Raw genomic sequence first — 26,895 nt, 5'->3', positions numbered from 1 at the left:
TGAAAAGGCCACATTTGAGAGGTGCTAGGTAGCTATGTCACCCCCATGTCTGGTTCCCTCTCGGTGCTTCCTGTCTGGGATCTGTCATGGACAGCAGAAGATCTCCTCCTCAGCTGGAACAAAGTGGGAAGACTGAGCAGAATGGCTCCTGAACTTATGTCTCCATCTAATCTTCTTTCCTACCTTTCTCTGGACACAATTTTCGGAATCTGTCTAGTACTATGAAAATAGTACATGCTTCAGTTAAATAGACGTTTCTTTGAAAGTTATGAAAACCATGCATTTTCTTTATATTCTTCTAAAACTCTGTGATGCTTAGCTTTAAAAAGGAATTTGAAATGCAACTTACTTGCAAGACATTCTATACGGAGAGACATTTCATTATGTACAGGTGAACAGTACTCCTATACAGCGATCTTAAAATAAAGAAATGGCCTTCCATCCAAATGTAAATTTAGCATGGATATTAACTCAAATTAATGAGAAGTTCCTGCCTCTGCTACTGTGCTCTTCTCAATAAATCTTCAGTGTGCATATAAGATAGTAAATTATTTATAGACTGTGTGTTTGATCTTTTATAAAAAAATGAGAGCGCCATGTTCACTTATTCTCATTTTAAAGACATGTTTTTAAAAATTTGATATATTCTCAGTTTTAAACTGATTCTTATCATACCTCTATTTCTTCTAGGCATTGGCACATCTCCACTTAATAGAGTATGTTGGAGAACAGACTGCTTTGCTAATAAAGGTACATTAAATACTGCAATATAATGTGCTCCAGCCACTATTCCTTTGATTTTTTTTTTAAATTGGCAAGAATAGGTCACATTAATTATATAAAAAAGTATATCAGGGAACCTATTTTATCTTGTGTAGCTAAGAGATGAAAAGAGACTTTTTCAAAGAATATATAATTACAGTTGCCTGCAATTTTGCTATTAGCCTTTAGTTAAAAACTTTCTGGGAAGGAGAGAATTGAGACAGCAGTCTCAGTAAATGATGCACAGAGGTTGCAGCCTAGGGTCACCACAGGGAAGTGAGGTCAGTGTGACCAGTGTGTTACCTGGTGTCCCACCAGGAATGGGAAAACTGGACCTGCTGCCCCCCACCCCGTCCCAGCCCCCAAGGGCTGGTTGGCTTGAGCATGATTGGGAGTCACTCCTCTCAGTTACTTGTAGACCCTGGCCCAGGCTCCTGGTAGGGGCCGGGAAAGCCCAGTTGGTCCTGTTTGCACACCTGGGTCTCCCTTGCTCTCCTTGTGTGGAAGAGGAAGGACCAAGAGCCCTGTGGTCCCTTCTGAGTCTCACATGTCCTAGCATCAGATTCTCAGTGCGTATGATCTATGTAGCTATGGTACACTGCCCTGCTCTTATCTGTTCCTTCCAGATGGTCCCAGAAGATCAGCGCCTTGCAGCTGCCATCATCTTGGTGGTCTGGGTCTCAGCCATCGCATCGTCCCTGATTGACAACATACCATTCACTGCTACCATGGTGAGTCACAGTCTCCTCCATGTGATGAGGGCCCAGGTTTCACCTGCACACAACCTGGACTCACCCTTCCTTCCAGAAGAAGCAGAGAATGAGCCCTGTCCCTTTACTGCACTCACAGTTTAAGGGGACAGATGTGATTGATCCCAGGCAGCAGCTGGGAGCTGAGGCCTACAGCTGCTGTGGTCAGTGAATCCCAGGATGGCTGGTTGTTTCAGGGTCAGTCCGACTGGGAGCTGCCACCTCTCATGGAAAAGACAGTCTTTCTTTCTTTCTTTTTTCAAAGAAAATTGGAAGACACCAAAGACAGAGGCTGGTTGAAGGTGTTCATCCTTTATTCCTGACAAATGCAGAAGCTATTCTAACTGGCTGGGGTAGCTTCTGGTGCTATGGCCTGGATAAGATTTTGAATTCTCTGTGTGATCTTGACCCAAGTCAAGATTAGGGGGTCCATATTAGAGGACTTTTACAGGGCTGTTCCTGCTGTGTCTTCTGACGTCACTGATTGCTCAACTTAGGGCAGAATTGTGAATGCCTGGTATGACAGCATAAAGGTGGGAACAGGAACCTCGGGTCCTGTCACAGCACCTGGTATCCCAGGTGTGATGGGCATGCATGAACACTTCTAATGGCTGGATTCTCAATAGAGGAGACTTATCTCTTGTTCTTGTGACCTTGAGGGCCACTCCTCTCACACAGGACCTTAGGGTGACTGGGGCTCTATGTCACCATGCATTGCCTGGAATCACAGTGTCTGCTGCATTGGTGCTCCAGTTACCTAGCTATTGTCCTTCCAGGGTCTGGGTTTGGTAATTCTGAGTTAATTCTGTGGCTATCATTATTTCTTCATGAAGCCCTGAGTTAGAAGAGTCATCTGGATGTTGTTGAATGTGCTGTTACTGCTCAGCAGGTGCTGTCATTACTGTGGTCCTGCAGAGGGCCAGGGGCAGCAGCACCTCTCAGGCAGGCTAAAGCAGCAGAGCCCTGGGCTTCTGAGATGCCAGGTCAGCTTGCGTGTGAATCCCTTTCTTAGTTGAAATAGATTCTGTAGAAGATCCCGTGCATCTGAACCCTATGTAGCTGAAGCCCAGAGACTTTCATCAGCAAACCTTTCTGTGCTTCCTTGAGGCCCTGCATGCTCACAGCTGATGCACTCTACCTTCTCGGGGGCTTCCAGGTTTCAGGACCCAGACCCTCTCTTGGACTGAACAAAATGGTCCCTATTGTTGAAAATTTAGATTCCTCTACTTTCTAAAAATATGACAATTTTGGTATTTTTCTTCCCCAAATATTAATAATTACTCAAAATTTAAATTTAAAAAATACATCAAAGGAATCACAGAGGGTAGGATAACAAATATCAGTACACTTACCACCCAAAATGAGGAAAGTTTTATTCCCTCTGCCTCAGGTTTTCTTGTTTGTTTTGTTTTTAAGAAATAAAATATTATAGAGGAATGTAACATTCTCTGTTCCTTCCCACAACTCCAATATCATTCTCTCCTTACCTTTCCTGAGGGAGCTACCTTCATAAATCTGGGGCATATCACTGTGGAAGGGATTAAAAGAAAGATCTTAGTTTGTGTGAGTCAACATGGTATGGAAACTAACTCCTGAGAAACCAAAACAGCAGCTGCATGGCATGGAGCTTCCTGCAGCCCACAGATCTCTGCCACCTGAATTTACCATGTCAGCACATGATATCCACTATGGCTGCATCAGAAGAGGGCCACTTGGGTTTCTGCCTTAGTCTGGAAGTGGCATCAGAAGTGACCTGTCACAGTCCTTGGGTGAGAAGTGGACACATGGCCCTGTCCAGATGCAGGGTCCTGGGAAGTATGCAGCCCAGAGAGCTGGGCAGACACTTAGGTCTGCACCACTGTCCCTTGCTCCCTTCCTCCCTTCTTTTCACTTGGCTGTCTTTTTTGCCACTTCTTTCTCATTTTTGTGGCGTTCAGGGGATGTGGTCTGTAGGATTTCATACTTAGACACCCCTTTGACCTAGTATGTGGCCAGTTTGCCCCATGTGAGAGCAGAATTCTGCACATGCCCACATGTACAAGCACATTGACTGTACTGTTAGAGCTTCTTTAGATTCACTCATTCTTTCTCTAATCAATCAATTCTGATAGAGCAAATCACTTTACTGGTTTATCTATTTCAACAGACAATTCAATACATTTTTATGAGTACTATGCAGTCAGATTAGGCATTAGAGGTTCATTATCTGTATCTCTTCAGGATGGTGGTTTCTTTCACACTGTGTAAGGTCTCTCTTCATCTCTGCTCTGAGCTTCTGCCTGGTTTATCTTTTTCCAATTCTTTATTTTCTACCTTTTTTTAAATTGTTTTTTAAATTCCTTTTTAGTTGTATTTTTTAAAACAACATGCAAATGGATTTTTAAAATTCCAATCAGATCATCTCTGTTAAGAGAATAGTTTTGAAACTGTAGGTGGCATTTCAGGGGGCTCTGAGGAGCTCAGAAAGCACAGAAAGAATTCAGTGAGAGACAAAGTGATAGATGAGAAGTGATTTATTATAATAGGATGCTTGTGAGGCTTACAAGAGGGTGCTGCACCCAAGAACTTAGTGGGCTCCTGTTTTATAATTAAAGGAAAAGTGGGAAGGGGGACAAGACCATCTTCTTCCTCATTCTTGAGTAGACATCAAACTTCCATCATCAGCTCTTCCTCCAGGTTGGGCAGGGGAGTTTTCTTGTCCCTACATGTTCAGGCCAGGACTGTCATGGTGCAATGGAAATGAGGAAAAAGGCAGTAACATATGTTAAAAATTGTAAATCATCTCAGGTTTTAGTATAATGTCACCTTTTCCTTATATTTTTGTTTATAGTGTGTGCAATGGAGAATGTCCTAAGAATTCTTAACTTAGTGAGCTCACTGGGCAGGATGTGGGTCTCATGCCACCATTGTTTTATTGTTTTGGGGCATGTCTCATGTTTTTGTTGTGTGGTTTTGTTGCTAAGCTTGGTTTTGTGGTTAAGCAAACCTGCTTTCTTGAGTGATCATTAATTTACAGAAGTCTCCCATACTTTTTCTTTACTTACAATCCCCTAATAGGATTAACTATTTAATTACCTACATTGTCCCTTTACTCTTTCCCTTTTGGTTAACATGTTTAAATTTATTGTGTTGACTGACAGACTTGAGTTTATTTCTACTATTTTATTAAGGTTTTGCATTTATTATGCTTTTTCTTTTCTGATTCTTTTTTCCCTGTTATTTTCTGATTTCTCTTTGATTGATAACTCTCATCCTCCAACTGGCTTGGATGGTGCTGATTTTATTCCTAAGTCTTTTAGTGGGGATCTTTCTATCTGTAATGCACATAGTTGTATCTGCATTTCAAACAACAGATGCAATCAACATGAGAAATAAAATACTGCCTGCCAAATATCAGTAAACAAAGGATGCCACAGTCATCAGCAATTGCAGCCACCTCCAATGGTGAGCCAGTGAACCCTGAGGGGATTCAGGAAGGAAACAAAGAATGCCTGCCATCTAGCAGCCATCAGACTGCACAAGGGTGAGCCCTGAGGGAACTCAGGAAGTGAAAACACAGGATACTAGCCCCAAATGCCTGAGGTGCATATCAAAGGAATGATTTCAATGAGCCCAGACTCTTGCACCTTCCCATACATGGAAAAGCGCTAAATTCCTTAACTTGAGATATCTGTTTTCTTTCATTAACAATAATTTTTAGACATTCAGACTACCTGCCCTTTGCTGTAAAACTCCTATATATCCTGGTCCCCCCCCACCCCCGCCTCTTTGGAGCAGTTTTCTCAGGGTTATTTGAGATACTGCCTCCTGGGCTTGAATTCCTAAGAATATCCACCAAATAAAACATAACTCTCAACTTTTAGGTTGTGTAATTTTTTTCAGTCGACAAACAGAACCTACTTTAGTTAGTTTAAGAGGATTAGGAGTTTATCTAAGAATAGTGTACAGTTCATGGATTTTCTGAAGGACACCCTAGGTGGGGTTTGCCCCATGAAGCCCCCAACTTCTGCTGCTTTGCCTGGGTTCCCTCTCCCAATGTTGGATGCTGAGTACCTGGGCTTTTGTCACTTTACCTTGAGCACACCTTGTCACATTTCTCCAAATTCTCCAAGCCTGATTCTCAAGTAGAAGTGTCTGATTTGGAGGAGCCCATGTCACATGCCTGTTCTAGCTACAAAGGGGATGGGGAAAGTGAGTTTCCAGCTTCTGCACTGGGGAGCCAGAGCTCATGAAACAGAGTTCCTCAAACATAGGAGTTCCTCAGAGCCTGCTTCAATACTTACTTAAATGCCTTCTCTGCAATGCTTTCTGTACTTCCCGTGCAAGGCCTTGATTGTCCTCTGGGGTCCTATAACACTTTACACATAACTCCAGTAAGGTAGTCATTAAACTGATTGTCAAGACATGTCTGCAGCTGCATTCCCTTATTTACTAGCATTGTGCCTGGGACAAAGAAGATAGTTAACAAGTGTTTGTATGAATAAAGAGGTAAGTAAACCACAATAGATTAATTTTTCCAAAGTAACTCTTCCTTCACATCACCCTTGGCTTATCCTCCAGCAACATTCTGTTACTCTCACTGAGGGAATTGGGCACCTCAGTGCTCACTGTGTTTCTGAGAGTCATAGAAAATATTGCTGCACCATCTCTCTACCAGACCTCCCTACCATCTTAGACATACCCTCCTCTCCAGTTGGGCTGGTGCCACTTTCCTTAGCATGATACTGGGCATCTTTCTTGTGCCTTTGCCTACAATATTCTTTGCTGCTGGTAACAGCCATTCCCCTCAACTCTCTCCTCCCTTTTCCTGAGAGCTGGTCTCACCAACATAGAGCCCTCTATGTTCCCCCAGTGGGAGGCTGTCCCTTCTCTGTATTCTTCTTCCCTGTGGCAGCTACTATCACTGCTGGCTGGAGACACCAGATGCTGGTCAAATGCATCAGCACTGGGAATCTCTGGTGTGCCCTGAGAAGACCCTGGGAATAGATGGATATTATGAATGCATTAGCATTGGAGACACTGCCAAAGTTGGCAGATGTGAAGCCAAATCTGGCCTCCGTATTCCAACACCAAATTAAATCTAGAGACAGAGTTTTGGGTGAAGTGGAAAAGAAAAGCTTTATTGACTTGCCAGGCAAAGGGGGCCACAGCAGGCTAATGCCCTCAAAACTGTGTGTCCAACCTGGGGGGAAGGGTGGTTTGTGAGGAGTTTTATAGTCCAGGGTGGGGTTGCTGATAAGGATCAGGATGCGTGCAGGGCCCACATTCCTTCAATCCAGAGATCATCTGGCATCAGGTAATGATGGGTGAATTGTGACCTTCTCTGGAATGAAGAGTGCTTCACCTAGAAGTTAACATCTTCCATTTGGTGGGGGTTTCAGTTTGGCAGAAGAGCTCAAAGATATTGCATGTGTATCCCTTGAGGGGGAACCAGGACCCTGCCCCAAGGCTGCACTATTGTTTCTTGACTGCTCCTCCCTTATCACTGCCTCCCCTCCTTTCTCTGATTAGCAACTGTTTGAACCTGACCCTTGGAACTCAGGGAAGGGGACACAGAAAGGCTTTTCTCCCCAGGAGCCCCACAGGGTTCTGCTCAGTTTCAGATGTTCTGTTTCCCTTGGACCTTCCTTCCTGACCACCAGCCTGTGGGCTGCAGGTGCTCATAATCTTTCCTTCCTTGCTGCCTGCCCTGTGGATATGGGGCTTCCTCAATTTCAGCCCTGCAATTGTCCTCATAAAAAATCCATATGTATATAGATATCTTCCCTGCTTCTGGCCTCTGACAGATGCAATGACATGAATGGGTCCTGGGGAAGTGATCTAGGTTTCCTGCTTAGATAGGATAACTCCTGCACATTTCACAACCCTTCTCCCAACCAGGAGCATCTTCACTCTGCACGCCTGAGAAGCCCTCTAAACTTGGAGTGTGTGGAAGGAAGGGGGACTATGGCTCTTTTCTGAGATCTCAGCAGTCATTTTTGTCCCTCTGCACCTCTGGCCTCATCCTTTGCATTCCAGAATCTTTGTGGTCTGGCCTGGCTTGCATGGACCTACAGAGCTCAGGCATTTCTAGAAAGGTAGTGCCCCTTCTACTCTATGAGGTCTAGTTTCTTGTACTGTTTCTGAGGCCAGCTCCAACCAAATGTCCGTTAGAGTACCTGCTCCTCACTGTACACTCCTGGGGAGAGCTGCTCAGGGTTTGTCTGCTCCGTGTATTTTTACTTTGGTGAGATTCCCATATTCTCAGTTTTCCTATTTTCCTGGGGGACTAAACAAGGAGACCCAAGAATGTCCTGTAGAAATACTGTCAGGTCAATCCAAGGGTAGAGATAGGTTTGCCTGCCCGTGGCCATCAGACATGAAGAGAAAACACAGGAACAGTGACTGGGGTCTCTGCTGCCAGGCTTGCAGAGCTGCCTGTGTTTGAGCTCAACCTCATTCTGCTGTAAGAACACAGCTCTGGCCAGTGTCATTCTCCAGGTCAACAGGGAAAAAATTCATGAGATTTAACAGCGTTGAAGCCTTATTTAAAAAGGTTAGAAAGGGCTTCCCTGGTGGCACAGTGGTTGAGAGTCCGCCTGCCGATGCAGGGGACGCGGGTTCTTGCCCCAGTCTGGGAAGATCCCACATGCCACAGAGCGGCTGGGCCTGTGAGCCATGGCCGCTGAGCCTGCGCATCTGGAGCCTGTGCTCTGCAACGGGAGAGGCCACAACAGTGAGAGGCCCGCGTACCGCAAAAAAAAAAAAAAAAAAAAAAAAGGTTAGAAAACTGCCAGTTGCTGTCACCATTTCCAATGAGTAGAAGTGCTGGCCAATTCCTCAGTGGGAGACTTAGGCTGTGCCTGAAAAGGTTGTGAAGCACCTACGCAGAAAGTTCTTTCTGTTAAAAAATTATGAGCATTATTCTAAGGAAGTGAGTTAGAGAGACAAAAGTTCATGTCTTCTTGGGTGGTGTCTTCTCCCCAGAGTGTGCCTTGAGTTTGGGGGTGTTCCTCTGGTATTCACATTGTCAACTGTGAGCTGAGAATAGCAGGTAGGAAGCATTTCACATTTGTTCATGATATTTCTCTTCCAGTGATCAGAGAAGAACACCAAAAAATTCAGGAAATACCAGAGACTTGGTTTATAACTGGCAGGATCATTTTCTTGAACTTTTGCTTATCTTATAATGTCCAGAGTGGAAAGAACTAGAATGGATGAGTTTATCTATCCAAGTCATCTGGACAGAGCTTCAGTGAAAATTCCAACATGAGCATGGGCAGATTATGGGAGAGCACCCCATGGCTTTTTTGAAATTAGATTTGCTCTTTTAAATTTTCCTAATCCCCCTGCCTGGGTCCTCCCCTTCATTTTGAGCTTTGCTTACCTTAAATGGTGACACTACTAAACACACTATTAAATCAATTTAATATTTATATTCCATCAATGAATATTCCATCTGTGGAGGCAGAACAGAGAGGGAGACTTTGAAGCAGGAAGCTTGAAGCCTCCTCTCCCCTCTCGCCCCATGTGCCAGTGTTAATTCCATACTTATTTGGAGCAGAGGCAGAGGGAGTAACTGGTATGGTGGATAGTGGCTCTTCATCAACTGGTATGGCAATATTCCAATATTTTAACAAATATTTCCATATAAGGAAATCCCTCTGATGTGTGCCCACCTCTCCTTCTTTCCTCTTCTCCCATCTGCAGTTGACAGGGAGCTGTGGAATCTACATGTGACCTTAGATCTGCTTTTGTGGGCAGCTATTTTAGGCTTCCCAGTTCACCACCCTAGAGACTGTACTGGAAAACTAAAATACACTGCTAATGACTGAAAATTCCCTGACAGTGTTTCTCAATGTAAACCTATCTTTTCAGCCTCATTTGCTTGAACAGGAAGAATTCTCAGACAATATTCAAGTTAAAATATGATTATTCCTGTCCAGGATGTTCAATTCAAAGAATGGTAATTTATGCATAATTTTGTGGGGTTTCTCTAACTGACTTCTTCATCATTATCTGAATTATCATTCAGCCTCTATGTGGAAATCATTTTTCATGGCTGGTTTGTTCTCATGCATCCTTTTTCTCTGGGTTTCTTTGTAGTCTCCTCCCCACCACCTGCCCCACAGGAAGTGTTAGGGCAGAGGGCAGACTGCTGTAACCCCTGACAAACAAAAGCACCCTTTAGGGTAGTAAAAGTGAGAAGTATTTCACATTCACTTTAGCTTTTATGTAACTCATCCTTTCCTAAAATATCCAGGAACAAAATAATGTAGAGGGTTGAATCTGGTCCAGTGAATTGCAACTAGGTTTAATAACATGAGCATATGTAGGAATTAACAGCTCAGGTCTGGAGGATGTGGGTCTGGGCTTGAATTCCAGCTCCACCATTGTGCAAACTAAGAAGGTCAGAATCAGAGAAGGCGAAGTGACAGCAGAACAATTAATTGGCAGGACTCCAGCAGCTTGTTCACTGTGGTCTTGGCAAGCTGTGTTAGTTGCAGTTTTGCCCACTTGGGGTCTGTGCCCAGCTTCTCTGGTGGGGGAGGGTGGCCTTGGGGGCCCTGCAGTGCCCAGGCTGAGAGTTGTTCACCTTCCGTTCCCAAGTCCTGTCCACTACACCTCCGGATCCTAGCTCCACGGCACCCCACAAAAACAAGTCTCACGTTTGGGGTTCCAACAAGATGAGAGAAAACTGATCACAGCACGTCCCATAGACATAGTACAACAAACAGTAAATTATAAGAATACTCAGAGATTTAAGCACTAAACAAAAAAAATAGCTTCTGGAACTAAAACCCATAACTTTTAAGCTAAAAATATTGAATAATGAATTGAAGAAGAAAAAAGTCACTGTTAGGCCTGAGTTAGTGGGTTTGAAGCCAGTGAGAGAGGTATCTAAAAAGTACAGAGCAAAAGTACAAAGAAATAGAAACATGAAAAAAGGTAAGATTTCGATGAGACCAGTAAAACTAGCACGGTAATGACAGGCATTCCAGAAGGAAGGAAAGCAATACATTGTATTGACAATGCATGGCCCTTCATCCTCAAGTGGGGTCTGGGCATCAGCAGCCCTGGAGGTTATGGAAATGAGGCCTTGGCCACCCATACATGCCAAGCCAGAACCTGCATTTGGAAAAGATGCCAGGTGGTTGTCTGCACATGTACATGGGAGGTGCACTGATCCACTATAAATAAGCCTGCCAATGCATTACTGCAGTCTTACCCTCTCCACTCCCATGTCCTATGAAGATGAAAGCTGTCCCTAGTGCTTGTCTGAGGCACTTATGAAATCCTACACAAAGGTATCAGACCAGGACTGGAGTATTCCTCAGATACCCAAGTGCTTACTCATTTATCAGAAATGGATGGGGCAATTCTACATATAGACTGAGTGCCCAAACTTATATGTCTGACCTGGAGACAGCCAGCAGATATCAACAACAGAATGGCAACCAGTAAGAGAGCAAGACAGAGACAAGTGCACAATGACACCAGTGGTGATATGTGCAGAAAGGACAGGTGTGGTGCATGCAGGGAGGACAGGTGTGGTGGGTACAGAGAGGGCAGATGTGGTAGGTGCAGACAGGATATATATGGCAGGTGCAGGGAGGACAGGTGTGATGGGTGCAGGGGAGCAGGTGGGGTGGGTGCAGAAAGGACAGGTGTGGTAGGTGCAGGGGAGCAGGTGTGGTGGCTGCAGTGGGAGGTTAATATCTGTCTTTGCTTGTAAAAGGCTACTGCATCTTTTCTCTGCAGGCAAGTGGATATAGCCTGTGAACTTCTCTGATTTTTCAATGAAAGGTGGATAGCACCCTTTTCTATTAAAAATTTCAACTCTAAATGTTGTCAATAAATTAAAAATTCAAAACAGACCCTTCTGGCTTCTGCTCTTTACATTTTATTTTCCAGAGGAGCCTCTACTCTTAGGGCTCACTGTCTGGTATTACTCATTATGGTCCCAGGATAGCCATCAATCTAGAAGTTCTGTGCCTGCCCTTGAAGGGTTGCCTGGGTGGCACCCTGTGCCCCAAAGCACTCTCTCCAACTCCCAGAACCACTGCCTCTTCCTGCTTGCTTTTTAAAAAAGTTTTGTATTGGAGTATAGTTGATTTACAATGTTGGGTTAGTTTCAGGTATGTAGCATATATCTATTATTTTCCAGATTCTCTTCCCCTATAGGTTATTACTGAGTATTGAGTAGAGTTCCTGTGTTATACAGTAGGTCCTTGTTGATTATCTATTTTATATATAGTATTGTGTATATGTTGATTCCCAACCTCATAATTTGTCCTTGCCACCAATCTTCCCTCTGTGGTAACCATAAGCTTGTTTTTGAAGTTTGTGACTCTGTTTCTGTTTAATAAATAAGCTCATTTATATCATTTTTTTAAGATTCCACATTTAAGTGGTGTCATATGATATTTGTCTTTCTCTGTCTGCTTTACTTGGCTTAGTAGTATGATAATCTCTAGGTCCATCCATGTTGCTGCAAATGGAATTATTACATTCTTTTTAATGGCTGAGTAATATTCCATTACACACACACACACACACACACACACCACAACTTCTTTATCCATTCATCTGTCAATGGACATTTGAGTTACTTCCATGTCTTGGATGTTGTAAATAGTGCTGCAAAGAACATTGGGGGTGCATATATCTTTTCAAATTATGGTTTTCTCCAGGTATATGCACAGAAGTGGGATTGGTGGATCATATGGTAATTCTATTTTTAGTTTTTTAAGGAACGTCCATACTGTTCTCCATAGTGATTTTACCAATTTACATTCCCAACAACAGTGTAAAAGGGTTCCCTTTTCCCCAAACCCTTTCCAGCATTTATTGTTTGTAGACATTCTGATGACCGCCATTCTGACTGCTGTGAGGTGGCCTCATTGTAGTTTTAATTTGAATTTCTCTAATAATAAGTAATATTGAGCTTCTTTTCATGTGCTTTTTGGTGATCTGTATGTCTTCTTTGGAGAAATGTCTATTTACTTCTGCCCATTTTTGGATTGGGTTGCTTGTTTTTTTGATATTGAGCTCATGAGCTGTTTGTATATATTGGAGATAAATCCTTTGTAAGTCGCATCTTTTCTAAATATTTTCTCTCATTCTGTTGTTTGTCTTTTTGGTTTGTCAGTGGTTTCCTTTGCTGTGCAAAAGCTTTTAAGTTTAATTAGGTCCCATTATTTATTTTGTTTTTATTTTCATTACTCTAGGTGGTGGATGCAAAAGGATATTGCTGCAGTGTATGTCAGAGTGTTCTGCCTGTGATTTCCCCTAAGAGTTTTATAGTATCTGATCTTACATTTTAGGTCTTTAATCCATTTTGAGTTTATTTTTCTGTATGGTGTTAGAGAATCTTCTAATTTCATTCTTTCACGTGTAGGTATACAGTTTTCCCAGCACCACTTATGGAAGAGACTGTCTTTTCTCCATTGTATATTCTTGCCTCCTGTGTCATAGATTAATTAACCATAGGTGCATGGGTTTATTTCTGGGCTTTCTATCCTGTTCCATTGATCTATATTTCTGTTCTTATGCCAGTACCATACTGTCTTGATGACTGTAGCTTTGTAGTATAGTCTGAAGTCAGGGGGTCTGATTCCTCCAGCTCCATTTTTTTTTTCTCAAGACTGCTTTGGATATTTGGGGTCTTTTGTGTCTCCATACAAATTTTAAGATTTTTTTTGCTCTAGATGTGCAAAAAATTCCATTGGTAATTTGATAGGGATTGCATTGAATCTGTAGATTGCCTTGGGTAGTATAGCCATTTTGACAATATTGATTCTTCCAGTTAAGAACATGGTATCTATTTCCATCTGTTTGTGTCATCTTCGATTTCTTTCATCAGTGTCTTATAGTTTTTGGAGCACAGGTATTTTGCCTCCTTAGGTAGGCTTATTCCTAGGTATTTTATTCTTTTTGATGCAATGGTAAATGGGACTGTTTCCTTATTTTCTTTTCCTGATCTTTCATTGTGAATGTATAGAAATGCAAGAGATTTCTGTGCATTAATTTTATATCCTGAAACTTTACTGAATTCATTGATGAGTTCTAGTAGTTTTCTGGTAGCATCTTTATGATTTTCTAAGTATAGTATCATGTCATCTGCAAAAAGTGACAGTTTAACTTCTTTTCCAATTTGGATTCCTTTTATTTCCTTTTCTTCTCTGACTGCCATGGCTAGGACTTCCAAAACTATGTTGAATAAAAGTGTTGAGAGAAGACATTCTTGTCTTGTTGCTGATCTTAGGGAAAATGCTTTCAGTTTTTCACCACTGAGCATGACGTTAGTTGTGGGTTTGTTGTATATGGCCTTTATTCTGTTGAGCTAGGTTCCCTTTATGCCCAGTTTCTGGAGAGTTTTAAATCATAAATGGGTGTTGAATTTGTCAAAACCTTTTTCTGCACCTATTGAGATGATCATATGGGTTTTATTCTTCAATTTGTTAATGCAGTGTATCACACTTATCTGATTGACTTGCAGATATTGAAAAATCCTTGCATCCCTGGGATAAGTCCCACTTGATCATGGTGTATGATCCTTTTAATGCATTGTTGGATTTGGTTTGCCAGTATTTTGTTGAGGATTTTTGCATCTATATTCATCTGTGATATTGGCCTGTAACTTTCTTTTTTTGTGGTATCTTTGTCTAGTTTTGGTATCAGGGTGATGGTGGCCTCATAGAATGAGTTTGGAGTGTTCCTTCCTCTGCAGTATTTTAGAATAGTTTCAGAAGGATAGATGTTTAAATGTTTGTTAGAATTCACCTGTGAAGCAATCTGGTCTTGGACTTTTGTTTGTTGAGAGTTTTTAAATCATAGTTTCAATTTCAGTACTTGTGATTGGTTTGTTAATATTTTCTATTTCTTCCTGGTTCAGTCTTGGGAGATTTTACCTTTCTAAGAATTTGTCCATTTTTTCTATGATGTCCATTTTATTGGCATATAGTTGCTTTTAGTAGTCTCTTAAGATCCTTTATATTCTTGTGGTGTCCATTGTAACTTCTTTATCATTTCTCATTTAATTGATTTGAACCCTCTCCCTGTTTTTCTTGATGCATCTTGCTATAGGTTTATCATTTGGTTTAGCTTTCCAAAGAACCAGCTTTTAGTTTCATTGCTCTTTGCTATTGTTTGTTTTCATCTCTATTTCATTTATTTCTGCTCAGATCTTTATGATTTCTTTCCTTCTACTAACTTTCAGTTTTGTTTGTTCTTCTTTCTCTAGTTGCTTTAGGTGTAAGTTAGGTTGTTTATTTGAGATTTTTCTTGCTTCCTGAGGTAAGATTTTATTGCTATAAATTTCCCTCTTAGAACTGATTTTTCTGCATCCCCTGGGTTTTGGATCACTGTTCATTTGTTTTCATTTGTCTCTAGGTAGTTTTTTATTTCCTCTTTGATTTTTTCAGTGATCCATTGGTTGTTTAGTAGCATATTGTTTAGCCTCCACGTGTTTGTGTTTTTTACAGTTTTTTTCTTGTAGTTTATTTCTAATTTCATAGCGTTGTGGTCAGAAAAGATGCTTGATATGATTTCAATTTTCTTAAATTTACTGAGGCTTGCTTTATTGTCCCACATGTGGTCAATCCTCGAGAATGTTCCACGTGCACTTGAAAACAATGTGTATTCTTCTGCTTTTGTATGGAATGCTCTATAAATATCAATTAAGTCCATCTGGTATACTGTGTTATTTAAGGCTTGTGCTTCTTTATTGATTTTCTGTCTGGATAGTCTGTGCATTGATGAACGTGGGGTGTTAAAGTCCCCCACTATTATTGTGTTGCTATCATTTTCTCCTTTTACGGCTGTTAGTGTTTGCCTTATATTTTGAGGTGCTCCTATGTTGGGTGCATATATATTTACAATTGTTATATCTTCTTCTTGGAATAACCCTGTGATCATTATGTAGCATCCTTCTTTGTCTCTTGTAACAGTCTTTATTTTAAAGTCTATTTTATCTGATATGAGTATTGCTGCTCCAGCTTCCTTTTGATATCCATTTGCATGGAATATTTTTTCCGTCCCCTCACTTTCAGTCTGTATTTGTCACTAGATCTGAAGTGGGTCTCTTACAGACAGCATATATATGAGTCTTGTTCTTGTATCCATTCAGCCTGTCTATGTCATTTGGTTGGGGCATTGAATCCGTTTACATTTAAGGTAATTATAGATATGTTTGTTCTTATTGCCATTTTGTTAATTGTTTTGGATTTGTTTTTGTAGATCTTTTTTTCTTCCCTTCCTCTTTTGTTCTCTTCTCTTGTGATTTGATGACTAACTTTAGTGTTGTGTTTGGATTCCTTTTTTCTCTTGTGTGTGTGTATCTATTGTAGATATTTGGTTATGGTTACCATGAGGTTTTGATATAGCACTCTTTACATATACAATGTTGTTTTTAGTTGCTGTTCTTTTAATTTCAAATGCATTTCTAATATCCTGAATTTGTACCCTCCTCTTCTCATAATTGCTGACTTTGATATCATATTTGTGTGTGGATGATGTTTACTGTTTGTTTTCCTCTACCGGTGAGCTTTTCCATTCTTAATTTTCTTGTTTCTAGTTGTGGCTTTTTCTTTTCCACCTAGAGAAGTTCCTTTGGCATTTGTTGTAAAGCTGGTTTGGTGGTGCTGAATTCTCTTAGTTGTTGCTTGTCTGTAAAACTTTTGATTTTTCCATTGAATGTGAACAAGAGCCTTGCTGGGTCCTTCTACTGTGCCATCTTGTCTCCAACCTCCTTCCTGTTGTTTTCTACCAGGAAACCTCAGTTTCTCTCCTGGGGGTTCTAGCCATGAGTCCTGTCATTCCTGTAAGAGGCAGTCCTGCCAGCCTTCCTTAATTGTTATTTGTCTTGCACTCACCTGAGCTGTCCTTCCCATGGTCCTAGATCAGACATACATTGTAGTGGCTACATGTCAAGCAGCAAGGACTGTGCCTTCTTGCTCAGAATGCAGAAGAAGTGCTTCATATTTTTTTAGATGAATTGATATTATGGTATTTAAATTTAAATATATATATATTTAGATGAGAGAAATTAAGAGGTACAAACTTCCAGTACCAAAATAAATGAGTCACAGCATTGAAATGTACAGCATGAGGAATATAGTCAATAATAATGTAATATCTTTGTATGGTGACACATAGTAACTAGACCTACTGTGATGATCATTTTGCAATGTACAGAAATATCAAATCACCAAGTGGTGCACCAGGAACAAATATAGTGTTGTAGGTCAATTATACTTCAAAAATAAATAAACAAACAAACAAAAACAAGTTCATAGTGAAAGATCAGATTTGTAGTTGACAGAGGTGGGGTGTGGGAAAGTGAGAATTGGATGAAGGTGGTCAAAAGTTACAAACTTCCAGTTATAAGCTAAATAAGTACTAAGAAAATGTACAGCATGATTAATATAATTAACAGTACAGTATATTACATAAGAAAGTTGTTAAGAGAATAAATCCTGAGTTCTCATCACAAGGAATAATTTTTTTCCTTTTATTTTGTATCTATATGAGATGATGTATGTTAACTAAACTTGTTGAAATCATTTCATGATGTCTGTAAGTCAGATTATTATGCTATATACCTCAACCTTACACAGTGCTGTATGTCAGTTATATCTCAATAAAACTGGAAGAAAAAAATAAGAATGATATAATGCTTTTGTTTAAGAATGTCAACATAGGCTAGCAATTACATCCTTGGGAATTATTTTTAATTGGGGTGACACATATTACATATTAACTTAAGATTTATGAGTGAGTCACATTTTTTTTCAGAATTCTTTGGCAGCATGGCTGAGGTGACCAGTCCAGAGGCAGGTACTCAGCTGCTTCTTCTATAGAGCACTGTGTGCTGGACTGACTCAAGGAACATTTCAGGAGGTGAAGGAACAGCTGTCCTAGGACAATGTCAGACAGGAAGAGGCTGTTTTGAGGAAAAGGCCATATGCAGAACCAAAGCCAAACCAGTCGTCTCAGGGGAACACTGAGGGTCCTGGCTCAGCCTGACAGGCAGTGTGTGTGGCCCTGGCAGGCATCCCCACGAATTCTGAGGTTGGCCGCAATCTGACCTCAACCTGTGTTCCTCCCTGTGGTGGGGATGCCTTGGGGCTCAGCTGGGATTTGTCCAAACAGAACCTTTTCTTATACCTACAAAATTCTCCACATCTACAGGGCCATGACCCTAGAATATCCATTGTCTAAGACTGAAAGCAGTTTGCTTTGAAGATGTTTGGAAGACCTGGAAATTGGTTCCTTTAATACTGCCCAATCCTGGGCCCTGCCTTAGAGTTTGTTGTGGCTGATAACTCTGTGACCCAAGTCGACAGGCCTGACAACATGGGTCCCCTCCTGCTGATCCCTCTTCTTTCCACTGTCCCTTTCTTCCCTAAACACTTTGCCTGTCATGACTATCATTATGATTATCTCTGTGCATTAAATGTCAGCTCCCTTCTGTTTATTTGACTTCACTGCCTTCACTTGGCAAAGCCCCTGCTGAAGTAGGTGATGTAAGTGAGGCTCACCACCCACCTACTGGCCTCGCGTGCACAGGCAGAGGACCAAGCACCCAGGCTGCCATCTGGCTTCACAACCACAGCCCTTCCTCAAGGTCCCTCTGTGCCACATGCCACACACCTGCTCCCTGGGCCTCATGTGCCCATGCCTCTCGACCGCTTCTGCATGCTTTTCATCTCTTCAAGCCCCCAGAACCTTCCCTTCCTCCTTGAGTTGATGACCTTGCTTCCCATTTGTGAAGAAATGAAAACAATCATGTGGGGGCTTCCACAAATAATGAGCTCTGTGCCCCAGGGTGTGCTGCCTTCCTCCAGCTGTTTGGGGGAATTCCTGCCCTTCACCTGCTGCCAGATCCCACAGTTCTCCCCTGCAGAATTTATTTTTCAGTCTCCACTGGATCATTATTATTGGTTTCCAAATATGCTGCCTTTTCTTCTCTCAGTAAGACTCTCATGGGGCCATACATTGCAGCTGGCTCCCTCCCCTTCCTTTGCTCCTGTGACAGCAGACTTTGAAAATGTTGTCTACCCTTGCTGTCCTAGTCTCACTGTAACTTCTCTTCTCTCTTCTCTTGATCCCAGTCAAGCATTTCTCCCACAATTCACAGACACAGTTGCCTCCAAAGTTGCGATGACCTCTCAGTACCCACCCTCATGAGAGATTCCGTGATGCCCCTTGTTCTATCCTAACCTGGCTTGACAGCAATGACAATGTGTCCTGGAGGCAACCTCTCTCCTCCTTAAAACCCTTTCCCTGTCCGGCTCTACTAGGTTCTCCTTCTATCAATGATGTCATTTCCTCTCAGTCTCATCCATGAACCCCTTCATCTTCCACCCCCCAAACGCTGGACTCAGTTCTGGCCACTACACTCTCTAGACTTACTGTGAATTGTCTTCTCTAAACTCATTCTCTAAATGGCAACTACACCCGACAACTCCTGGGCTTCTCTGAAGACATAGAGGCTTAATATCCAGCTGCTTCTCTTACCTCTACTCTACTGGGATATGACAGGTGTCTCAAACTAAACATTGATCATGATTCCATCCTTCCCCAATCTTCCTCATTTTCATAAATAACAATAAAATTCCATTTTCTCAGTTTCTAAGGCCACACATCTTAGAACCTGCCTGATTCTTTGCTTTCTCTTATACCCTACAGCCAGCAGTATTTCAAAGCTTCTAAATCTGGCCACTTCCCATCAACTCCACCACTGCCCCTAAATCTAGCCAGTATTTCCCTCTCATGTCACCTCCAAGTTGTCATCTTTGTTTCCAGTCTTGCTCCACCCCTGAGCATCTATTCTCCACAGAGCATTCCCACTTCACTCAGCAGAAGTCAAAGTCTTGTAGTGGCCTATGTATCTTACAGATACATGGCCACTGTGTCCTCTGTGATCTCACCCCTAACACTCTTCTCCTTGCCCACATTGCTCCAACCACACCTGTCTTCCTTAGTTTCCCTTGGACATGTCTAGCAAGCTTGTGCCTTGGGGCCTTTGCACTTCCACCTCCTTCTTCCAGTGATTCTCTTCACACAGATCATTGTGGGCTTGGTCCTGCTTCCTCACCTTTATTGAGTTTTTGTAAAATGTCACCTTTCCAGTGTAAAATTGAACACCCAGTCCCATTTTTGCTTTATTTTTCCCATAGCACTTTATACCACCCAACATTTTACTTATTCATTATTTTGAGCTGTTTAGTTGTTTAATGTTTAATTTCAAGTCAATTCATATAGTTTAAAGTGCTAAATCAGTCTGGAATTCTTACTTAAAAAACAGCACCTTTATCCCATCTCTTTGTCTCACAGAAAACCTTTTTCATCATTAGCTGCTTTTTAATTTTATTTCTTGTTTCCTGAGTGATGTTACCTGTGTTTCTGCTCCTTTTGTGGTTTTGTCCTCTTTTGCCTGAGCCCTGGAGTCTCTCCATTTGTCTCATGTTTGAAGAGGCAATGACATCCTGAAGTTCAGTAATTTGGTGCCAAATTTCATAAGGGATATTGGTCTGTAGTTTTATTTTCATGCAGTGTCTTTATCTGGCTTGGATATCAGAGTAATGCTGACCTCATAGAATGAGTAAGGAAATATTTCCTCTTCATGTTTTGGAATATTTTGGTAAGTATTGGTGTTAACTTTTCTTTAAATGTTTGGTAAAATTCATCAGTTTGGAAGAGTTCCTTCCTTTTCAAAAATTTGGAAGAGTTTGAGAAGCATTTGCATTAATTCTTCTTTAAATGTTTGGTAGAATTCACCAGTGAAACCACCTGGTCTTGGGCTTTTCTTTCTTGGGAGATTTTTGATTCCTGATTCATCACATTACTAGTTATGTGTCTGTTCAGATTTTCTATTTCTTCCTGATTCAGTCTTGGTAGGATGTATGTTTTGAGGTCCATTTTCTCCAGGTTGTCCACTATGCTGTATAATTGTTCATAGTGGTCTCCTGTGATCCTATGTGTTTCTAGGTGTTATAATACCTCCTTTTTCATTTCTATTTATTTGAACTCTTTCTTTTATTATTCTAGTTAAAGGTTTGTCAATTTTGTTTCTTTTCAAAACACCAGATCTTAGTTTTCATTGATCTTTTTTATTGGTTTTCTAGTCTATTTCATTTATTTATGCTCCAATCATTGTTTTTCTCTTACTTTGCTAACTCTGGGGTTAGTTTGCTTGTCCAGTTCCTTGAAGTGTAAATAGTTAGGTTGTTTATTTGAGATCTTTCTTTTTTCTAAATGTAGGCATTTATTGCTATAAATTTACCTGTCAGAACTATTTTTGCTGTATCCCATAGTTTTTGGTATGCTGTGTTTCCATTTTTGTTTGTCCAAATTTTTTTTAAACATCTTTATTGGAGTATAATTGCTTTACAATGGTGTGTTAGTTTCTGCTTTATAACAAAGTGAATCAGCTATACATATACATATATCACATTATCTCCTCCCTCTTGCATCTTCCCCCATCCTCCCTATTCCACCCCTCTAGGTGGTCACAAAGCAACGAGCTGATCTCTCTGTGCTATGCGGCTGCTTCCCACTAGCTATCTTTTTATATTTGGTAGTGTATATATGTCCATGCCACTCTCAAACATTGTCCCAGGTTACCCTTCCCCCTCCCCGTGTCCTCAAGTCCATTCTCTACATCTGCATCTTTATTCCTGTCCTACTCCTAGCTTCTTCAGAATTTTTTTTTTTAGATTCTATATATATGAGTTAGCATATGGTATTTGTTTTTCTCTTTCTGACTTACTACAGCCTGTATGACAGACTCTCGGTCCACCCACCTCACTACAAATAACTGAATTTCGTTTCTTTTTATGGCTGAATTTCGTTTCTTTTTATGGTAATATTCCGTTGTATATATGTGCCACATCTTCCCTATCCATTCATCTGTCAGTGGACACTTAGGTTGCTTCCATGTCCTGGCTATTGTAAATAGAGCTGCAATGAACATTTTGGTACATGACTCTTTTTGAATTGTGGTTATCTCAGGGTATATGCCCAGTAGTGGGATTGCTGTGTTGTATGTTAGTTCTATTTTTAGTTTTTAAGGAACCTCCATACTCTTCTCCATAGTGGCTGTATCAATTTACATTCCCACCACCAGTGTATGAGGCTTGCCTTTTCTCCACACCCTCTCCAGTGTTTATTGTTTGTAGATTTTTTATGCTGGTCATTCTGATTGGTGTGAGGTGATATCTTATTGCAGTTTTGATTTGCATTTCTCTAATGACTAGTGATATTGAACATTCTTTCATGTGTTTGTTGACAATATGTATATCTTCTTTGAAGGAATGTCTATTTAGGTCTTCTGCCCATTTTAGATTGGGTTGTTTGTCTTTTTGATATTGAGCTGCTTGTAAAATTTGGACATTAATCCTCTGTCAGTTGCTTCATTTGGTAATATTTTTTCCCATTCTCAGGGTTGTCTTTTCATCTTGTTTATGGTTTTCTTTGCAGGGCAAAAGCTTTTAAGTTTCATTAGGTCCCATTTGTTTATTTTTGTTTTTATTTCCATTTCTCTAGAAGGTGGGTCAAAAAGGATCTTGCTGTGATTTATGTAAGAGAGTGTTCTTCCTATGTTTTCCTTTAAGAGTTTTATAGTGTATGCCCTTACATTTAGGTCTATAATCCATTTTGAGTTTATTTTTGTGTACAGTGTTGGGGAGTGTTCTAATTTAATTCTTTTACATGTAGCCGTCCAGTTTTCCCAGCACCACTTATTGAAGAGGCTCTCTTTTCTCCATTGTATATTATTGCCTCCTTTATCAAAGATAAGGTGACCATATGTGTGTGGGTTTAGCTCTGAGCTTTCTATCAAGTTCCATTGATCTATATTTCTGTTTCTGTGCCAGTACCATACTGTCTTGATTACTGTAGCTTTGAAGTATAGTCTGAAGTCAGGGAGCCTGATTCTTCAAGCTCCATTTTTCTTTCTCAAGATTGATTTTGATATTCAGGGTCTTTTGCGTTTCCATACAAACTGAAATTTTTTGTTCTAGTTCTGTGAAAAATGACAGTGGTAGTTTGATAGGGATTGCACTGAATCTGTAGATTGCTTTGGGTAGTATAGTCATTTTCACAAGGTTGATTCTTCCAATCCAAGAACATGGTATATCTCTCCATCTGTTTATATCATCTTTAATTTCTATCATCAGTGTCTTATAGTTTTCTGCATACAGGTCTTTTGTCTCCTTAGGTAGGTTTATTCCTAGGTATTTTATTCTTTTTGTTGGGATGGCAAATGGGAGTGTTTCCTTAATTTCTCTTTCAGATTTTTCATCATTGGTGTATAGGAATGCAAGAGATATCTGTGCATTAATTTTGTATCCTGCTACTCTATGAAATTCATTGATTAGCTCTGGTAGTTTTCTGGTAGCATCTTCAGGATTTTCTATGTATAGTATCATGTCCTCTGCAAGCAGTGGCAGTTTTATTTCTTCTTTTCTGATCTGGATTCCATTTATTTCTTTTTCTTCTCTGATTGCTGTGGCTAAAACTTCCAAAACTATGTTGAATAAGAGTGGTGAGAGTGGACAACCTTGTCTTTTTCCTGATCTTAGAGGAAAAGTTTTCAGTTTTTCACCATTGAGAACGATATAGGCTGTGGGTTTGTCATAGGTGGTCTTTATTATGTTGAGGTAAGTTCCCTCTATGCCTACTTTCTGAAGGGTTTTTATCATAAATGGGTATTGAATTTTGTCAAAAGCTTTCTCTGCATCTATTTAGATGATCATATGGTTTTTCTCCTTCAATTTGTTAGTATGGTGTATCACATTGATTGATTTGCATATATTGAAGAATCCTTGCATTCCTTGTTCATGGTGTTGGATCCTTTTAATGTGCTGTTGGATTCTGTTTGCAAGTATTTTGTTGAGGATTTTTGCATTTATGTTAATCGGTGATATTGGCCTGTAGTTTTCATTTTTTGTGACATCTTTTTCTTGTTTTGGTATCAGCGTGATGGTGGCCTTGTTGAATGAGCTTGGGAGTGTTCCTCCCTCTGCTATATTTTGGAAGAGTTTGAGAAGGATCGTTGTTAGCTCTTCTCTAAATGTTTGTTAGAATTCGCCTGTGAAGCCATCTGGTCCAGAGCATTTGTTTCTTGGAAGATTTTTAATCACAATCTCAATTTCAGTGCTTGTGGTTCATTTGTTTATAGTTTCTATTTATTCCTGGTTCAGTCTCAGAAGGTGGTGATTTTCTAAGAATTTGTCCATTTCTTCCAGGTTGTCCATTTTTTTTGGCATATAGGTGCTTCTAGTAATCTCATGATTCTTTGTATTTCGGCAGTGTCAGTTGTTACTTCTCCTTTTTCATATCTAATTCTATTGATCTGAGTCGTCTCTCCTTTTTTCTTGATGAGTCTGGCTAATGTTTTATCAATTTTGTTTATCTTCTCAAGAACCAGCTTTTAGTTTTATTGATCTGTGCTATTGTTTGCTTCATTTCTTTTTCATTTCTTTCTTTTTTTTTTTGGTACGCGGGCTGCTCTGGACGTGCAGGCTCAGTGGTCATGGCTCGTGGGTCCAGCCACTCTACAGCATGTGGGGTCTTCCCGGACCCGGGCATGAATCCATGTCCCCTGCATCAGCAGGCAGACTCAACCACTGCGCCACCAGGGAAGCCCCATTTATTTCTAATCTGATCTTTATGATTGCTTTTGTTCTGCTAACTTTGGGGGGTTTTTTTGTTCCTCTTTCTCTAATTGCTTTAGGTGTAAAGTTAGCTTTTTTTTATCTGAGATGTTTCTTTTTCTTGAGGTATGATTGTATTGCTATAAACTTCCCTCTTAGAACTGCTTTTGCTGCATCACATAGGTTTTGGGTGTTCGTGTTTTCATTGTCATTTGTTTCTAGGTTGTTTTTTTTAATTTCCTCTTTGATTTCTTCAGTGATCTCTTGCATATTTTGTAGTGCATTGATTAGCCTCCATTTTTTGGTATTTTTTACAGATTTTTTTCCCTGTACTTGATATCTAGTCTCACAGCATTGTGGTTGGAAAAGATACTTGATACGATTTCAATTTTCTTAAATTTACCAAGGCTTGATTTGTGACCCAAGATATGATCTATCCTGGAGATTGTTCCATGAGCACTTGAGAAGAAAGTGTAATCTGCTGTTTTTGGATGGAATGTCCTATAAATATCAGTTAAGTCTATCTTGATTATTGTATCATTTAAAGCTTGTGTTTCCTTCTCTATTTGCATTTTGGATGATCTGTCCATTGGTGAAAGTGGGGTGTTAAAATCCCCTACTATGATTGTGTTACTTTTGTGTCGATTTCCCCTTTTATGGCTGTTAGTATTTGACTTATGTATTGAGGTGCTCCTATGTTGGGGGCGTAAGTGTTTACAAATATTTCTATCTTCTTCTTGGATTGATCCCTTGATCATTATGTAGTATCCTTCTTTGTCTCTTGTAATACTCTTTATTTTAAAGTCTATTTTTTCTGATATGAAAATTGCTACTCCAGCTTTCTTTTGATTTCCGTTTGCATGGAATATCTTTTTCCACCCCTTCACTTTCAGTCTGTATGTTTCCCTAGGTCTGAAGTGGGTCTCTGGTAGACAGCATTTATACAGGTCTTGTTTTTTAATACATTCAGCCAGCCTATGTCTTTTTGTTGGAGCACTTAATCCAGTTACATTTAAAGTAATTATCAATATGTATGTTCCTATTACCGTTTTTTTAATTGTTTGGGGTTTGTTATTATCGGTCTTTTCCTTCTTTTGTGTTTCCTGCCTAGAGAAGTTCCTCTAGCATTTGTTGTAAAGCTGGTTTGGTGGTGCTGAGTTCTCTTAGCTTTTGCTTGTCTGTAAAGATTTTAATTTCTCTGTCGAATCTGAATGAGATCCTTCTGGGTAGAGTAATCTTGGTTGTAGGTTTTTCCCTTTCATCACTTGAGATATGTGCTTCCCCTCCCTTGTGGCTTGCAGAGTTCCTGCTGAAAGATCAATTGTTAACCTTATGGGGATTCCCTTGTATGCTAATTATTGCTTTTCCCTTGCTGCTTTTAATATTTTTTCTTTGTATATAATTTTTGATAGTTTGATTAATATGTGTCTTGGCATGTTTCTCCTTGGATTTATCTTGTATGGCACTCTCTGCACTTCCTGGGCTTGATTAACCATTTCCTTACCCATATTAGGGAAGTTTTCAACTATAATCTCTTTGAATATTTTCTCAATCCTTTTCTTTTTCTCTTCTTCTTCTGGGACCCCTATAATTCGAATGTTTGTGCATTTAGTGTTGTCTCAGAAGTCTCCAAGACTGTTCTCAATTCTTTTCAGTCTTTGTTCTTTATTCTACTTTGTGGTACTTATTTCCACTATTTTATCTTCCAGGTCACTTATTTGTTCTTCTGCCTCAGTTATTCTGCTATTGATTCCTTCTAGAGAATTTTAAATTTATTTATTGTGTTGTTCATTGTTGTTTGTTTGATCTTTAATGCTTCTAAGTCCTTGTTAAAAGCTTCTTGTATTTTCTGCATTCTATTTCCAAGATTTTGGATCATCTTTACTATTGTTACTCTGAATTCTTTCTCTGGTAGACTGCCTATTTCCTCTTCATTTTTTTGGTCAGGTGGGTTTATAGCTTGCTCCTTCATCTGCTGTGTATTTCTCTGTCTTTCTCATTTTGCTTAACTTACTGTGTTTGGGGTCTCCTTTTCACAGGCTACAGGTTTGTAGTTCCATTGTTTTTGGTGTCTTCCCCCAGTGGGTAAGGTTTGTTCACTGGTTGTGTAGGCTTCCTGGTAGAAGGGACTGGTGCCTGTGCTCTGGTGGATGAGACTTGATATTGTCTTTCTGGTGGGCAGGACTGAGTCTGGTGGTGTGTTTTGGAGTTCTGTGACCTTATTATGATTTTAGTCAGCCTCTCTGCTAATGGGTGGGGTTGTGTTCCTGTCTTGGTAGCTGTTTGCCATAGGGTGTCCAGCACTGTAGCTTGCTGATCATTGTGTGGAGCTGGGTCTTAGAGCTGATATGGAGATCTCTGGGAGAACTTTCACCGTTTCATATTACATGGAGCCAGGAGGTCTCTGGTTGACCTCGGCTTTCCCACTTCTGAACTCAGCTATCCCTGAACTCGCCTCTCCCTCCTCTGAGACTCTGGTCTGACACCCAGCCAGAGCATGAAAACCCTGTCAGCCACACAGCTCAGATGTAAAGGGAGAAAAACAGAAAGAAAGAAAGAAAAAAATTAAAGAATACAACATAAAGTTATTAAAATAAAAAATTATTAAAAATAAAGAATTTAGAAGTAATTAAAAATGAAAGACAAAGAGCAACCAAATGAAAAAAACAAATCCACCAATGATAAGATGCACTAAAAACTATACTAAAAAAAAATAACTGGACTGTCAGAACTCTAGGACA

At 40.3% G+C, this 26,895-nt stretch overlaps 1 protein-coding gene across 1 annotated transcript in view; it reads left to right on the top strand.

Moving 5' to 3' along the window:
* Nucleotides 1–26,895, top strand: part of OCA2 (OCA2 melanosomal transmembrane protein) — a 245,408-nt gene that overhangs the window by 186,765 nt on the left and 31,748 nt on the right. The window contains exons 21-22 of the mRNA XM_060151549.1: nt 691–750; nt 1,389–1,493. Coding sequence (XP_060007532.1) covers nt 691–750; nt 1,389–1,493 — 165 coding nt within the window. The remainder of the gene's footprint in view (nt 1–690; nt 751–1,388; nt 1,494–26,895) is intronic.

This window comes from Lagenorhynchus albirostris, chromosome 6 (genome assembly GCF_949774975.1).
Source record: "Lagenorhynchus albirostris chromosome 6, mLagAlb1.1, whole genome shotgun sequence".
NCBI lineage: Eukaryota > Metazoa > Chordata > Mammalia > Artiodactyla > Delphinidae > Lagenorhynchus > Lagenorhynchus albirostris.
This window is presented reverse-complemented; position numbering and strand designations above follow the sequence as displayed.